General features: G+C 42.3%; 1 protein-coding gene across 5 annotated transcripts in view; it reads left to right on the forward strand.

Moving 5' to 3' along the window:
• The window catches only part of FARP1 (FERM, ARH/RhoGEF and pleckstrin domain protein 1), a gene marked incomplete at its 3' end in the record, with an annotated part of 266,728 nt that overhangs the window by 192,149 nt on the left and 57,134 nt on the right, over positions 1-17,445 (forward strand). For all 5 annotated transcript variants that reach the window (XM_079136884.1, XM_079136887.1, XM_079136888.1 and 2 more), the window contains exons 6-9: positions 2,697-2,794; positions 5,913-6,027; positions 6,909-7,056; positions 9,481-9,576. In XM_079136884.1, coding sequence (XP_078993010.1) covers positions 2,697-2,794; positions 5,913-6,027; positions 6,909-7,056; positions 9,481-9,576 — 457 coding nt within the window. The remainder of the gene's footprint in view (positions 1-2,696; positions 2,795-5,912; positions 6,028-6,908; positions 7,057-9,480; positions 9,577-17,445) is intronic.

Genomic DNA, 17,445 nt, shown 5'->3' on the forward strand with positions numbered 1-17,445 from the left:
CTCCCAGAGCAGAGTCAGCTCTGGCTCCCATGGAACTGATTGGAATCGCCCCCATGTGTAGCACAGAGGTGTCCCCGAGTCTCTGAAGTCAGTGTCACAGCCAGCACACTCAGTTCATAGCGCATGTCCAAGAAAGGCGACGGAGTCAGTCCCAGGAAGGTGTTTCTCAGGATACCGGACCTCGGAACAGGAGGAGTCAGTGTGAAGTAAATATGTGTGCTGTCAGGGCCCAGTGCCACCTCACAGCCCCCTGAGATCATCCCCAAAGGCCCCGAAGCCTGTGGACTCTGAGTGTGAATCTACCCATGAACACTGGATCTTGTGTTTGAAGTGGGGCCAAATGGGTGAATGTAATGCTTGTAAAACCTATGGTTCCCCCCTGCTTGAAAAACTAGCCACGTACATTAGTGGCAAAGCCTGCAGCACTGTGAAGTGATGGTCCAAAGGACAGTGGCCAGTGCCCTGTCCAGAAAAACCCTTCGGCACCCTTCCCTTTGAGACCTCTGTGCTGGCGATGAGGCTGCTTCACATCCTCTGCTGTTCCCTTTGACTCTGCAGAGGTGGAGTCCACGTGGGGAACAGCAGGAGAACAGGAGTGGACACTGGGAGCTTGGGTCAGGGTCAGCTGCTGTCACCTGTGGAGCTATAGTGTTTTCTGCTTTGTTTGTTTTTGGTTGCCATTTACACAGTCGCCCCTGTGGCTTCTTTTAATTCTTAGTGGTGGAACTTCCTTGATGACTTGAAGTGGGTTAATTATTCTTTTATGAAAAAAATTGCTAGAATTGAATGAATGTGTTTGTTCTAGTCAGATTTCCACATATTGTCTCATTTAATTCTTTATGGAAATCTGGGGTTAATATTGTTAAAGACCTAGGTTTAGAATTTAAAATAACCTGTTGTTATTATAGAAGTCTTAACTACACATCATGGAATGTTAGAGTACATACTTTATAAGTCTAAGAGAGTAAAACTACTGCTTTCCTGTTGCCCATCATACTAGTGTGACAACCTTTCTGATTTTTCCTCTGTGTATATATGTACTTTTAAACTCATTGAACACCTGGGCCATACCCAAACTTCCCCTTCTCCCCGACAGTCACTATGCCTGTTGATTCTAAAGTCAGATCCACCGTCTGACCACGTTACAGCTGCTTGTCGTTCCTCTGGGTCTCTTTAAGCTAGCATGGTCCCTCTGTTTTTCCCTCTAGACTGTCCTGCTATACTGTAAACTTACATCTTGAATTGGCCACATCACTTCCTTCAAACTCTTGTGTTTTCCTGAAAACTAGAAATTTGTTTTAAAGACTCAGTAGCTGCAGTTACTCTGGTGTTGGTCCTAAGCGATGCTGTGCGCTTCCCGTTTCGTCCATGATCCAAGATCGTTCCCTGACGTAGGTGGTGGCATTCCGATCCTTCCGTTGTGAAGTAGGCTGGTGTCACTTCAGCCCTTCGTGAAAGTCCCTTTTCTAAATGATATTCATACCAACCGACAGTCCTTGCCAGTCAGTCATTTCCTCGGGTTGTGGAACGAGGGTTCTCTGACCCGTCACTCCTGCCATGCTGAGTTGGCCTTCTGAGAGTGAATCTGTGCCTCACCTGGGCCCCGCGGGAGAGGCAGGAGACAGACTCAGTTCCTGGCCTTGCCTTGGGTGGCCAGTTTTTGAATAAGGAGTTGCAGTGATATATTCCATTTCTGCTTTCTCTCTCTCTCTCTCTCCCTGACTGTCATCAGACGTGTGAATCTTCATTAATTCAGTGAACTCATTAAGGTACTTTAATTATTCCGATTGCTGTTCAAGTTGTCACAACTTTGGCCATAGGAGGCGATTTAGGCTACTTCTCTTACCCTTCTGGTTTAACTCATTTACTGCCTCGCTTCCCAGAATAGCTACATACTCCAGGCCCTTGCTCCCTTCCCCGGGACCTGGCATCTCTAATTTCTCCAGGGACCTCCCTCCCTGTCCTCCTACTGGTAATTGCGTGAAGGACAGAATCGGGTTGCTGTGGAGGGGACTCTGTCACAGGCAGTGGCAGGATGGCTCTGCAGTCACAACCCTTCAAAAACTGTCTGAGTTTATGTTTTCAAGTCTATTTCAACAGTGCAGTTTTTACTTAATTTCTCTAACATATACAGGCCTCTTTTATACCAAAAATGATGGCTTGCTTTACACACAACATAAAGAAAAGAACTTCACAAGGACTTAAATTGCATTTTACAGATCTGGAAATCAAGGCTTATGGAAGGAGCTGGGTAAACACCACGCCTCGGAAGAGACACCTAGTCTTTCTGATTCATTGGCAAAGCTGTTGTTAACCACAATGAACTGCCACGGTTATCTGAGCCATGAGCTAGTTTAGTCTATGTTGACTGATCCTGTGAAAAAATTGTGATTGTTTCACATACATACACACACACATATATGGGGTCATAGGTTGTGAATTTGCATCTGGACTGCTCTCTCCATATAAAATGAAGCCTTACTCATTGCGTGTGACGATTACAGCATGTCCCTCATCTTGCTAGGGAGGCGGGGACTGAATCACCAGTTAGTGGCCACACAGCCCTCTGGCCCTGTAGACTTTCATGCCTTCCTTTAGTTCCTCACAGAGTGCACAGGTGGCCAGGAGTGAGTCTGCCTTTGATTCTGTCCCTCCTGCTCCTGTTGTGTGACGCTCATCTCTGTTGACCTTTGCAGGTACCTGTTTGCTCTGCAGGTGAAGCAGGACCTGGCTCAAGGCAGGTTGACGTGTAATGACACCAGTGCTGCTCTTTTGATCTCACACATCGTACAATGTAAGTTCCGTTGGCTTCCTCTGGAAGTCACACTGGAAACACCACAGTGACCTGACTGATGGGGGACGTTATGTCCATACACACTCAGGCAACAGTGAGATTGTCATTTTTGCAATTAGCATGAATGCCTGGAAGAGAAGGGCACCCCTGGGTCACTTCATGTTCATTAACTATGACTTCTGTGTCCTGGTGTTGGTCCAGTTTTTCAAGGATACTGATGCAATTGATATGTCAGTTGTCTCAAAGGAGAAAATGGATAATGGTGACCAAATACATCAAACTTGTATTGTCCTGTCCTTGATTTTAATATTCATCATAATGGCACTTTGGCCTTTAGACACAAAACTGCTGCAGAATTCACTTCTCTCTCAAGTTTCACAGAGGACACTTGGGGAGCAAGTGAGTGTCATGATCATAGACTGCCATTGCATTTGAAGAGGACAACAAAAGGCAAGTGACTAGAAGAAAAGACCGCTTCAGTGTGTTGACCCTAGTGCAATACTTACCTCCTTTATAGGGACTTGTGAAAAAGAGTATGCCATAGGATCACAGAAGAAGCCCAGATGTGTTGGCTAGCTTTCCAGGGCTGTGACAGAATACCTGAGGAAAGCACTTTAGAGGAGGGAAGATTTATTATGGCTCACACTTCTAAGGTCTCAGCCTGTACCTGTTTGGCCCCATCATTCTGCCTTGGTGAGGCAGAATGTCATGGCAGGGAGCCGCTCACCTCATGGCAGCCAGAAAGCAGAGAGAACTAGCAAGAGCAGGTGCAAGAACGAGGTCTAGTGCTGCAGCGCATTCCCCCAAGGACGGCCCCTTCAAGGAGGCCGCCTTGCCGCTTCCATTCAGCCACAGATCTCTCAGTGGATTAAGCCATGGATGGAGCCCCCACCACACATCACTATCCACAAGCCCCCCCTCTGAACGTGGCTGCATTGGGGACCAAGCCTTCAACATGAGAACCTGTGGGGGACATACCGGATTTCAACCCTACCGCCAGACTTACAGCTCCTAAGAAACTAAGAATTGAGGTGATTCCCCATATCCAGTCAGTCCCCACTGCCCTCAGATTCTACGACTGCAAATGTGCCTACTCACTAACACTGACCCCAGATGGCTACTTGGGCACTTCCATGGTTATCTGCAGAAATACCCGGGACAGTAAACAACTTGCCTCACCTGATGCACATGTTCCCAGCTGACTCAGCAGGGCTGAGCTCTGCCTTCACATTACGACTCTCGTGCTGTTAACAAGTGTCCTCTTCACAGTCCGTTTAATGCCATGCTTTTCAAATTGTTGTGCTACTGTTGATGATTTCACTGTTCAGATGGGGCCCAATCACAGTCCAAAGTGCCGTCTAGGGTCCCTAAGCGTAGCGTGATGTGCCTATGGAGAAAAGACGTGTTAGATGAACTGCATTCAGGCGCAAGATCTGCTGTTGGCCATGAGTTCTGTGTGAACGACTCAGCAATGCGTGTTGAACAAGACGTCTTTCAAAGAAACGCCTAACACGGGGTCTCAGCTAATGCAAACGTTTGCTCAAGGGTTTTGCAGAACCTGATCCTGTATTTCACCCAGGGACAACATTTCAGCGGTCACAAATTCAGTGTTTATGGTGAATTTTAAATTGCCACCACCTTGAATAACAAGTATCAACTGTCCTTTTTTGAGCCCGGATAGAAGGAATTGCAGAAAAATCAGGGCGGCCATTGTCAAGGCAACTGAGAACAATGGCAGTATGCCAGGGACGGCTCTCATGGCTGCTGTTTTCTGTGATGGAAGCCATCACTTTTACTCTGATCAGGGAGGGTCAACCAAGTCCAGAAAGGGCAGTCGGGAGTCAGTGTTACTGGTCATTGCAGCAGGAAGCTAGTGAGGAAGTGGCTTCTCCAGGGGCCAGGTGTTGCCAGGGGAGTTGGTGCTGTTCTGGGCAGAGAAGTATTCTCAGGGGTGTGATTCATGGCAGCCTGTAGGCAGACCCTGCTTGACATGGAGGCTCATTGCCCACAGTGTGACAGGCTGCTCGTCATGGGACGAGAGGTAGGCTTCATAGCAACCACTCACTGGCATTTCATCAAAGTAACTGGACTGTGGTCCTCAGGCTACTCGTTATTAAGCTCGTTGTATAGAGTATAGGAAACCAAGAAAAAGGCATGCTATCCCGGGGCCTTACAGCTAGAGTTGTTCTGGGCACACCTATTATTTTGAAGTTCCATGTTGTAAATTTGCCCATTACATCAATTTCGAGGACTAAGTTGAGGTTGTATGAGATAATGAATTCTGTTTCTTATGGATGAAAATTTTATGAGACTTTGCAACCTGACCCATTATTTCTGACAACAGGAATACAAGAAGTATAATAAACCCTAAAAAAAAAAAAAAAAATTTTTTTTTGGAGGAAACACTAGATTTCTACTCACACTCATTTATAGTTTTCCTTACTCCCCAGGATAAAGGTTTTGAGTTTTGCACTAATAATTGTTTTATTTAAGGGTTTCAAAGATTGATTTTGCAAAGTCCTGAAACTCCAGGGACTGATGAGAATCGTACATGATCATCCATGTCTAGAATTTATTACCAAGAAGGGAAGGGACCCCAGTGGGGAGGAAAGAAAGGAGAAATGACTTCCAATGTTCTGTAAAACAAGGTTCATGACAGTTAGTTGAATATTTCAAAAAAGATTGTACAAAGGATTTTGAATGTTCCTGACACAAAGAAATGATGTTACGTTGAGGTCATAAATATGCAGTCACCTTGATCTGATCTTTACACATAGTGTACTTGTGCGAAAAGGCCACACTGTGCCCCATAAATACGTACAACTACTTGTGTCAGTTAAAAAAATGTGTATTAAAATAATTTAAAAAGAAAGGTTCCAGGAACACATATGGATAACTAGAGATGGATGATTCTGAAGTTCTCTGTCCAGCTGTCGGCGGTGAGGAGGAGTACAGCGCTCTTCTTATGCTGCCTCAACTGCTCCCTGTGCCTCTTGTCCCCACCCCGGAGGTTCAGCCTGAGCTGGTCCCCACCGGCTGGCTGCCAGCTGGGCAATTTAACAGACTGTGAAGTGCTCATCCTGTGTGGCCTGTTTCTTTTTTCTCTGATTCTTTTTAGCTGAGATCGGGGATTTTGACGAAGCCTTGGACAGAGAGCACTTAGCAAAAAACAAGTACATACCTCAGCAAGATGCGCTAGAAGACAAAATCGTGGAATTTCACCACAACCACATGTGAGTCTGCGTGTGGCTTCATGTGTCTTTGGAGCCGTTGCTCCCTGCCTCCCGGGAAGAAGGGATCGCAGAAAAATCAGGGCAGCCGATAACCGAGGCAGCATGCCAGGGACAGCTCTGGGCATGGGTGCACACACACGCACAGATGTGAGGAAGCACACAAATCCCGGGGGAAGGAGCACAGTGGCTGCAGGTCACCACTTACTTAGGACACAAAGTGCCCACAGGTCACCACTTACTTAGGACGGGCTCGAGGCCCGGGCTTGCCCTCCTGCGGGACCTGGGTCAATCTGGAGTGTTAGGGCACCCCAGGGGTTGGGATCGGAGGGAGAGCATTCGACCCACCCACCAGCTGGTTTTCATCACAACAGGAAACGGGGAGGCACGTGGCAAAGTAGGCACCGTGTAAGAATATTTAAAATTGAGACCCCTTGCAGCGTCTCCGTTTTTTGTACGTTTTTTGCTTCCATTAGTCCTTCCCCGAGCTGCTGCTGAGGCAGGCATTTGCGCCTGGCGTGGGTGGGAAAGAGCGTTGCGTGAATGGTGTCTGTGAGTTTAGGTTATTTGCAAGCGACTAACAGCTTGTTTAACGCTGGGATGTTTTGCTTTTGTGTGACCTTAGGGGAAACTCTGAGACTGCAGAAAACTGGCCAAGTCCGAGGTAGACCTTTGGAGCTTTGTTCCCCAGGCAACAGAGCTTTGTCCTAGCTGTGAGGCTTGGACAGTGGGACTAGTGGGAGACTGGGTGTCATCTGATCGCACAGCCCCACTTTCTGCCATGAAGTCCCTTTTATTTCCCCAGAGAAGCTGCTTAATCTCCCGTGGATACGCACAGGGAATTGAAACCTCCTGGCCTTCCTCTTTTCTTTTTCCTTTGTCAGTGGACAAACACCAGCAGAGTCCGATTTCCAGCTCCTGGAGGTGGCCCGTCGGCTGGAGATGTATGGGATCCGGTTGCACCCAGCCAAGGACAGGGAAGGCACCAAGATCAACCTGGCCGTGGCCAACACGGGAATCCTAGTGTTTCAGGTGAGCGCGTTGAGAACACAGCTCTGTGTCCTTGGCTGGGGAGGGAGGAGCAGGGCCCTGCCCACCCGGTGCATGTGGGTGGCCCAGCTAAGACCTCTGTTTGCTGTTTTCTAGAGAACGGAAAAGGGGACCTCATCTCAGTTTCTGCTTTCCAGACCCTTGAATTCTAGATTCTTTTTCATTCACCCTTGCACTGGTTGGGAAATCCATATTGTCAGCTTGTTTAGATTTATTGATCTTGAAGGGTTGCTGAAACCTCTCTGTCTCGGGTACCTGTGCTTAGAACATGGTACACTGGAATCAAAATTTCAGACCCTAGAATAAGCACCTTTTCTCATGAGGAGAGGACATTTTGCTATAGTAACTCTTATTTTTAAGCCTAATTTGGGTTTAGGAAGTTTATAATTAGGACTTCAGATATGCCTAACTCACAATCTGTAATGTGTACTTTTGAGATGGAGCAATATTATAAATTCATAAAAACCATATCCTGGCACTATAGTAATTTTTCAGGAAATAAAAATCCTCCGTACTTGAATTCTTACCAGTATTTTATCTAAAGACATAAGGATTCTCTGCTCTCCAAAGTGTGTGCTTTTAATCATCCAGCTATTGGATCATTGAATTGATCTATGCTTTTTTCTTAATAGCTTCATTAAAGTATTATTGGCTTATCTGCCCATATTTAAAGTGTGCAGTTTGAGAGGTTCCTTAGGTATATATTTTCAGCACCACCTCTACATGAGTTCCTTTTCTCTTACATGAAATGCTTGAGGCTTATTTAGCTCACCATCTGGGAGGTTGAAAAGTCAAACAGCGTTGCGTGGGTTCTGGGAAGGGCCCCCTTGGCTGTATCACTCACGACAGATGGCATCACAGGGGCAGGATCGCATGTGAGAGTCAGAGATCGCATCACAGACAGGAAGCCAAAGAGCCACCAAGGTCTCCAGAGGATTACATTTATCCATCCCAAGGGCATGACCCAGTGACCTATGGACCTCCCATTAGGCTCTTAAAGGCCCCCACCACCTCTTAATAATACTGCCCTGGGGACCACGCCTCTAACACATGGACCGTGGAGGAGACACCAAACACCCTCCAGATGTTTCCATAGTACATTTGTTTAACCCAGTAGCAGGTAATTTGTGATTTAGTTTTAAATGTACATGCGGAAAGCATCTGCCTCTCCTATGCAGTGGTCACAGTTCACCCGAGTTTGAAGTTGTCACTGTGCATGACCTAAAGCCTTGCAGGAGCTCTGCTGTGACTCTGTGACTTACGCTCCCCTGAGAATTTTATTAAGAGTTACACCACAATCCCCAGCACCGCAAAAAAAAAAAAAAAAGAGTTACACCAGTTCTCCGCTAATGCATCAGAAGTTTGTGACAGGCGCTCATTTTTACACCCTGGAATCACATCCCAAGAAAAGCTGGGTTTCCCATCTAGTGGCAGTGGTGTTCTGGGGACAAGGTGGCATTTGAGGAGTGGCTGCATAAAGAATCCCTGAGCACCCATTAAGAAAAATGACATTAAACCAAATTTGATTTCATTACTATCGTTAAATTCCAAAATCACAGTCCCTACATGTCTCAAAATCATAAAAAGGAGAAAGAAGAGCCCCACTGTAGAATTACTTTGCTTTGACTGTGTTTGATACAATCTAAATATTGAGAATTGCTGGGTGATTTAATCACGGACAAAGGTCGTGCCTCGGAAGCCATCTTGCCAGAGCCTGAATGCTTCATTCCTACCACGTGGAGTAAGTGGGCCTGGTGTGGATGGGAGCTCAAGCGGAGCCCTAATTGTGGTGGAGTCAGGGTTGGCAATGTTCTTACCTGGCAGCTCCCCCTGTCTATCACATCTCACCTGACTCACAGACACACCGGGCCTGCCTCCTCCCTCAGCGGGGAAGTTTGGTGGGCACAGGCACCAGACCAGCGTGGGTGAGCAGGGTTGGTCGCTCATGGCACGTACTAACAATAGTACCGTGTGCTTTTAGGCCAATTGGAATATAGTCACGTTGCAGGTTCCATGTCTGTAAAATGAAGGTAAGTCCATCTCACTGGGTTTGGTATGAGCTTGATAAGATAAGGTGTGTGAAGCCCTAGGACAGTCAGTACCTGGCACTCCATACGTGACAACTGCTAATGATTGTGGTGGTTGTCATGGTTTTATTTTTATTTATCTTTTTATCATTACCTTGACCAGCTCCTTCTCTCCCTGGAGGCAGACTTAGTTTGAAAGCCAGCTCGTATAATTAGTAGGAAATAATGATCCAGGATGCGCATCATCCGATAGCCACGCACGCTGTGAATCCTCCAGCAAAAGGCATCTTTCCTGAGCAGTCGATGTCAGCCCTCTGCCTTCGGCCCCCGCTTTGCTCGTTATACCTGTGCTGGCTCACCAGCTGCTCTTTCTTCTTAGGGTTTCACCAAGATCAATGCCTTCAACTGGGCCAAGGTGCGGAAGCTGAGCTTCAAGAGGAAGCGTTTCCTAGTCAAGCTTCGTCCAGATGCAAATGTAAGTGGCTCTGAGGTGAGAGGGGACCAACTGAGCCATGGCTGGAGCCAGGGTTTGAGGTCTGTGCTCCGCAGCGCCTACCCTGAAGCCACGGCCAGCTGCTGCCCGGTAAAAATATATATGCCACCATGCCCAACCTGTAAAGAACGCTTGAGTATCTGTAGAGACAGCCGTACCCCAATGCCCCACAGTTCTGTTGTCATCCTTGGTATGCAGAGCAAGGCTTGAGTAGGTGTGTACCTGGGGAGAGGGTCACTTCCCAGCCTCCTCCCAACAGCCTGCTCCCTGTGTATCCAGCTCCTATCCAGCTTCCAGACCCCATCCAGCATTCTCCCATAGTGTAGGCATGGCCCTAGGCCCCAAAAGCGGTCCCCACTCCCCACACCTCCTACAGAGCCTCCCTGCTTCCCACAGGACCCCTTTAAGGGTCACCCACACCGGGCCAGGGTCAGGAAAGGGGAGGACAGCCTCTTCTTCATCTGTCTGGAGCCATCATGGAGGAGATAAGATGATCCATCCCTCATGTCTGTCCCCGCCCAGGACTGAAGAGTCCTTCCCCTGGAAGAAGATGGCCAATGGCAGTCTAGGCTCCGCTTTATATGGACTAGGCAGACTTTCATGGCCTGACTGGTAAGCAGGCATCCATTGTGAGAGGTTCTCTGTGGGAAAATACTCTGAGTTCCAGAAAACTACAGATGAAGACCACGGCACATGTTGTCTATAAGCCGGGTCTGCCTGAAGCCACGAGATCCCCTAACGTGGTTGAAACTGCTGGGAATGTGAAGGAGTATGATGAATTCTGTTCATGTAACATGGCCACTGAAATTGGTAGCACTCAGTATGGAATAGAAAATCACCATATTTTCTTTCTAGGATCAAAGGACACAAATTTTTCATCTGGGAATAATACTGTTTTGCACTACAAAAATGGTTTCATTTCCTGTATACCTTCTGGGGTCACCTGGAGGCTTGAGCTGTATGCTTTCTTTGTTGTTCTTCTTTTTAGTTATACATGACAGCAAAATGCATTTTTGACACATTATACACAAATGGAACAAAACTTCCCATACTTGTGGTTGTGCATGATGCAGAGTTACACTGGTCATGTATGCATATGTGAACATGGGAAAGTGATATCTGATTCATTCATTCAATGTCTTTCCTATTCCCATCCTCACTTCCTTCCCCCATTTCTCCCTGTCCAATCTGGCGAACCTCCACTCCTCCCTCCCTGCCCCCTATATGGGAGAAAACATGCAGTGTTTGGTTTTTTGGGATTGGCTTATTTCACTTAGCATCATAGTCTCCAGTTCCATCCATTTACCAGCAAATGCCATCAGTTCATTCTTCTTCATGGCTGAGTAAGATTCCATTGTGTTTTATGTACCACATTTTCTTTATCCATCCATTCATTGAAGGGCACCTATTTGGTTCCATAGTTTAGATACTGAGCTAATATAAACATTGATGTGGCCTCATCACTGGAGTATGCTGATTTTTAAGTCCTTTGGGTATATGCTGAGGAGTGAGATAACTGGGACAAATGGTGGTTCCAGTATGAGGAATCTTCATACTACTTTCCAAAGTGGTTGCACCAATTTGCAGTCCCACCAGCAATGTATCAGTGTATCTTTTCCCCACATCCTTGCCAACATTTATTGTTACTTGTATTCTTTGATAATTGCCATTCTAACTGGAGTGAGATGATGGAGTCTAAGTGTAGTTTTAATTTGCATTTCTATAATTGCTAGAGATGTTTAACATTTTTTCATATGTTTGTTGGTCATTCATATTTTTTTCTTCCATGAAGTGTCTGTTCAGTTTCTTTACCCATTTATTGATTGTGTTATTTGGGTTTTAGGTGTTAAGTTTTTTGAGTTCTTTATACATCCCAGAGATAGTGTTCTATCTGAGGTGCAGGTGGCAAAGATTTTCTCCCATGCTGTAGGCTCTCTGTTCATGTTCTGGATTGTTTCCTTTGCTGTGAAGAAGCTTTTTAGTTTGATACAATCCCATTGATTGATTCTTGATTTTACTTCTTGCACTTTAGGAGTATTATTGAGGAATTGGTTTCTAAGTTAACATGATGGAGAGTTGGGCCTACTTTTTCTTCTATTAGGCACAGGGTATCTGGTCTAATGCCTAGGTCCTTGAACCACTTTGAGTTGAGTTTTGTGCAGGGTGAGAGATAGGGGTCTAATTTCATTTTGTTACATATGAATTTCCAGTTTTCCCAGCACCATTTGTTGAAGAGGTCAGCTTTTGTCCAATGTATGTTTATGGCACCTTTGTCTAGTATGAGATAACTATTTATGTGGGTTTGTCTCTGTCTTCTATTCTGTACCATTGGTCTTCATGTCTGTTTTGATGCCAATACCATGCTGTTTTTGTTACTATAGCTCTGTAGTATAGTTTAAGTTCTGGTATTGTGATGCCTCCTGTGTCAGTTTTCTTGCTAAGGATTGCTTTGGTGATTCTGGAACTCTTAGTTTTCCAAATGAATTTCATGACTGGTTTTTCTATTTCTATGAAGAACATCATCAGAAGCTTAACAGGAACTGCTTTAAATCTACATAGAATTTTTGGTAGTATGGTCATTTTGACAATATTGATTCTGCCTATCCAAGAACATGGGAGATGTTTCCATCTTCGAAGGTTGTCTTCAATTTCTAACTTTTGTGTTCTGTCATTTTCAGTATAGAGGTCTTTCACCATTTTTGTTAGATTTATCCCCAAGTATTTTTTTTTTTTTTTTTGAGGCTATTGCGAACAGGATAATTTTCCTAATTTCTCTTTCAGTTGATTCGGTATTGGTATATAGGAATGTAATTGATTTATGGGTGTTAATTTTATATCCTGCTACTTTGCTGAACTTGTTTCTGAGTTCTAGAAGATTTCTGGTGGAGGTTTTGTGTCTTCTAAACATAGAATCATGTTGTCAGCAAATAGGGATAGTTTAAGCTCTTCTTTTCCTATTTGTATCCCCTACTTTCTTTCTTTTGTCTAATTTCTCTGGTAGGTTTCAAGGACTATGTTGAATAGAAGTGGTAACAGAGGCATCCTTATCTTGTCCCATTTTTTTTTTGGAGGAATGTTTTGGTTATTCTCCATTTAGAATGACGTTGGCCTTGGGTTTAACATCTATAGCTTTTACAATGTTGAGGTATGTTCCTGCTATCCCTAGTTTTTCACGTGTTTTGAACATGAAGAGGTGCTGAATTTTGTCAAATGCTTTTTCTGCATCTATTGAGATAATCATATGATTCTTGTCTTTAAGACTATTGATGTGATGTATTATGTTTATCAATTTCTGTATGTTGAACCAGTCTTGCATCCCTGGGATGAACCCCACTTGATCATGGTACACTATCTTTTGATATGTTTTTTTGTGTGATTTTTCAGTATTTTAAGAATTTTTGCATCCATATTCATCAGGGATATTGATCTGAAGTTTCCTTGATATGTTTGTCTGGTTTTGGTATCAGGTGATACTAGCTTCATAGAATGAGTTTGGAAGGGTTCCCTCCTTTCCCATTTCATGGAATAATTTGAGGAGAATCAGTGTTAATTCTTTGAAGATCTTATAGAACTCAGCTGAGAATCCATCTGGTCCTGGGCAGTTTATAGGTTTTAAATAACTTTTATTACAGAATATTGTTACAATTGTTTCATTTTACTGAGATAGAGGTTTAATTTCATTTTGTTACACATATGGATTATCAGTTTTCTCAGGACCATTTGTTGAATAGGATATCTTTTCTCCAAAGTATGTTTATTGTGCCTCTCTCTAGTATAAGATAACTGTATTTATGAATTTGTTTCTGTCTTTTATTCTGTACCATTGGTCTTCGTGTGCCAATACCATGCTGTTTTTGTTACTGTACCTCTGTAGTATAATTTAAGATCTGGTATTGTGATGCCTCCCATTTCACTTTTCTTGCTGGAGATTGCTTTGTGTATTCTGTGCCTCTTATTTTTCGAAATGAATTCATGACTGCTTTTTCTATGTCTATGTAGAACATCATTGGAAACTTAACAGGAATTGCATTAAATTTTTGTAGTGCTTTGGGTAGTATGGCCATTTTGACAATATTAATTCTGCCTGTCCAAGAACATGGGAGATGTTCCCATCTTCCAAGGTTTTCTTCAATTTCTTTCGTTAGAGTTCATAGTTTTCATTGTAGAGGTCTTTTACCTCTTCTGTTAGGTCGATTGCCAGTTTTTTCTTTTGAGGCTATTGTGAATGAGTTTTCCTAATTTTCTTTCAGTTGATTCATCACTGATGTATAGGAATGTGATTGATTTATGGGAATTAATTTTATATCTTGCTACTTTGCTGAATTCATTTGAGTTCTAGACATTTTCTAATGGATTTTTTGGGGTCTTCTAAATATAGAATCATGTTGTCAGCAAATAGGAATAGTTTGAGTTCTGCTTTTCCTATTCATATCCATTCAATTTCTTTCTTCTATCTAATTACTCTGGCTAGAGTTTCCAGAACTATATTGAATAGAAGTGGTGAAGGAGGGCATCCCTCTTGTTCCAATGAATGCTTTCAATGTCCTCCATTTAGAATGATGTTGCCCTTGGGTTTAGTACATATAGCTTTTACAATGTTGAGGCATTTTCCTACTATCTAGTTTTTCTAGCGTTTTGAACATGAATAATGCTGAATTTTGTCAAATGCTTTTTCTGCATCTATTGAGATAATCGTGTAATTCTTCTCTTTAATTCTATTGATGTGATGAAGCACGTTAATTGATTTCTGTATGTTGAACCAACCTTGCATCCCTGGGATGAACCCCACATGATCATGGTGTACTATCTTTTAAATATGTTTTCATATGCAATTTGCCATAATTTTATTAAGAATTTTTGCATCTATGTTCATCAGGGATATTGGTCTGAAGTTTTCTCTCCTTGATGTGTCTTTGTCTGGTTCTGGTATCAGTGATACCAACTTCATAGAATGAGTTCCCTCTTTTTCTATTTCATGTAATGATTTGAGGAGGATTGGGTTAGTTCTTCTTTGAAGGTCTGGTAGAACTCGGCTGAGAACCTATTTGGTCCTGGGTTTTTCTTTCTTGGCAGGCTTTTGATGGCATCTTCAACTTCTTTGCTTGAAATTGATCTGTTTAAATATTTGGTGTCCTCTTGATTCTATTTGGGTAGGTCATAAGTCTCTAGAAACTTGTAAAGGTCTTCAAGATTTTCTATTTTATTAGAGTATAAATTTTCAAAATAGTGTCTGATTATTGTCTATATTTCAGTAGTGTCTCTTGTGACATTTTCTTTTTCATTAAGAATTTTAGTAATTTGAGTTTTCTCTCTTTCTCTTCATTGGCATGGCTAAGGGTTCATCAATTTTATTAATATTTTCAAAGAACCAACTTTTTGTTTTGTCAATTTGGGGGGATTGTTTCTTTGGTTCAATTTTATTGATTTCAGCTCTGATTTTATTTCCTGTATTCTGCATTTGATGTTGATTTGTTCTTTTTCAAGGGCTTTGAGATGCAATGTTAGGTTATTTATTTGTTGACTTTCTAGTCTTTTAATGAATGAGCTCAATGCAATGAACTTTCCTCTTAGCACTGCCTTCATAGTGTCCCAGAGATTTTTATATGTTGTGTCTCTATTCTCCATTTACTTTTAAGAATTTTTTAATTTCATCCCTGATTTCTTCTGCTATCCATTGATCATTCAATAGCATATTATTTAGTCTTCAGGTGTTAGAGTAGCTGATGATTGTCATTGATTTCTAATTTCATTCCATTAAGATCTGATAGAATGCAAAGTATTATCTCTCCTTTTTTGTATTTGCTAAGAGTTGCTTTGTGGTCTAAGATACAGTTTATTTTAGAGAAGGATCCATGTGCTGCCGAGAAGGAAGTCTATTCCATCTTTGATGGATGAAATATTCTATATAAGTACAAATTATTAATTCTATATTTTAGTTCTATAGCTTCTTTATTTAGTTTTTATTTGGAGAATCTATCCAGTGCTGAGAGAGGTGTATTAAAGTCATCCAGTATTATTGTGTTATAGTCTATTTGATTCTTGATATTGAGAAAGGTTTGTTTAATGTACATAGATGCTCCATTGTTCGGGGCATAAATATTTACAATTGTTGTCTTTTTGATATATAATTCCCTTAAGCAGTATGAAATGTCCTTCTTTGTCCCTTCTGATTAACTTTGGCTTGAAGTCCCCTTTAACTGATATGAGACTAGAAACCCCTGCTTGTTTATGACATCCATTGCATGATATGTTTTTTCCCATCTTTTTACCTTCACTGTGTGACTGTCTTTGCCTATGAGGTGAGTCTCTTGGAGACAGCATATTGTTGGGTCTTTTTTTAATCCAATCTGCCGGTCTATGTCTTTTCATTGATGAGTTTAGGCCATTTACATTCAGTGTTATTGTTGAGATATAATTTTTATTCCCTGTCATCTTGATTTATTTGTTTTTTTTTATTTCAATTAGTTTCTCCTGTGATTGACTGTTCTTCTAGTATAGTTCCTCCATTTGTTAGTTTTCACTTTTATTTTTCTTATCTTCTTCATGAAATATTTTATGAAGTATTTTTTGAGTATGCTTTGTAGTACAGGCTTTCTAGTTCTGAATTCTCTTAACTTTTGTTTATCATGGAAACATTTCATCATCAGTTCTGAAGTTTAATTTTGCTAGATATAGTATTCTTGGCTGGCATCCATTTTTTTTTTTTTTATATTTTTATTAGTTGTTGAGGAACCTTTATTTAATGTATGCAGTACTGAAACTAGAACTCAGTGCCTTACAACTGCTAGGCAAGCGCTGTACCTCTGAGCCACAATCCCAGCCCCTGACATCCATTATCTTTTAGAGCTTGGTATATGTTGTTCCAAGACCTCCTAGCTTTGAGTGTCTGGGTTAAATGTGACTCGTTTTTCTCTAGCAGCCTTTAAAATTCTATCCTCATTTTGTATGTTAGGCATTTTCATAGTAATATGCCTTGGTGTGGGTCTGTTGTAATTTTGTTTATTTGGGGTCCTATAATCCTCCTGTATCTGATTTTCCATTTCATTCTTTAGGTTTGGAAAATTTTCTGATATTCTTCCATTGAAAAGATTATACATTCCTTTGGTTTGTATCTCCAAGCCTTCATCTGTCCTAATAAATCTTAAATTTGGTCTTTTCAGGTTATTGCATATTTCTTGGAAGTTCTGGTCATGGTCTCTTGATATCTTTTCTCCATGGTCAGCTTTATTTGCAAGATTATATATTTTGTCTTCATTACCTGAAACTCTGCCCTCCAAGTAGTCTAGTGTGTTGGTGAGGCTTTCCATTGAGCTTTTGCTGTTGTTTTGTTTTGTTTTGTTTTGTTTTTTGTGGTGCTGGGGATTGAACCCAGGGCTTTGTGCTTGTGAGGCAGGCACTCTACCAACTGAGCTATATCCTCAGCCCTCCATTGAGTTTTTAGTTTGGTTTATTGATTTCTTCATTTTGAGGATTTCTGCTTGATTTCTTTTTTCAGAATCTCTATCTCCATTAAAGTGATCTTTTGCTTCCTCTGTTTTCTCTCTGATATCATTCCTTATGTTGTCTTTTACCTTGCAGATTAGTTTACATACATTTTAAGCTCCTACACTGACATTTCTTCCACTGTGGAAGTGATGGATTCTGTTTTTGAAGTATCTTGGTTTGTTTGAGGCAGTTTGTTCCCTTGCTTTTTTAATGTCATTTGTGTCTCTATCCATCTAAAAGTATGTATGTGAGGCAGTAGAATTTCTACCTGTAGACTTAGAATGTCCCTGAAGATTTCCAGTACCTCCACATGTAAGGGAAGACAAATATTAACAACAACCAATGCAAACAATATACAGCATTAAA

This window comes from Sciurus vulgaris (assembly GCF_902686455.1).
Source record: "Sciurus vulgaris genome assembly, chromosome: 4".
In the NCBI taxonomy this organism is placed as follows: Eukaryota; Metazoa; Chordata; class Mammalia; order Rodentia; family Sciuridae; genus Sciurus; species Sciurus vulgaris.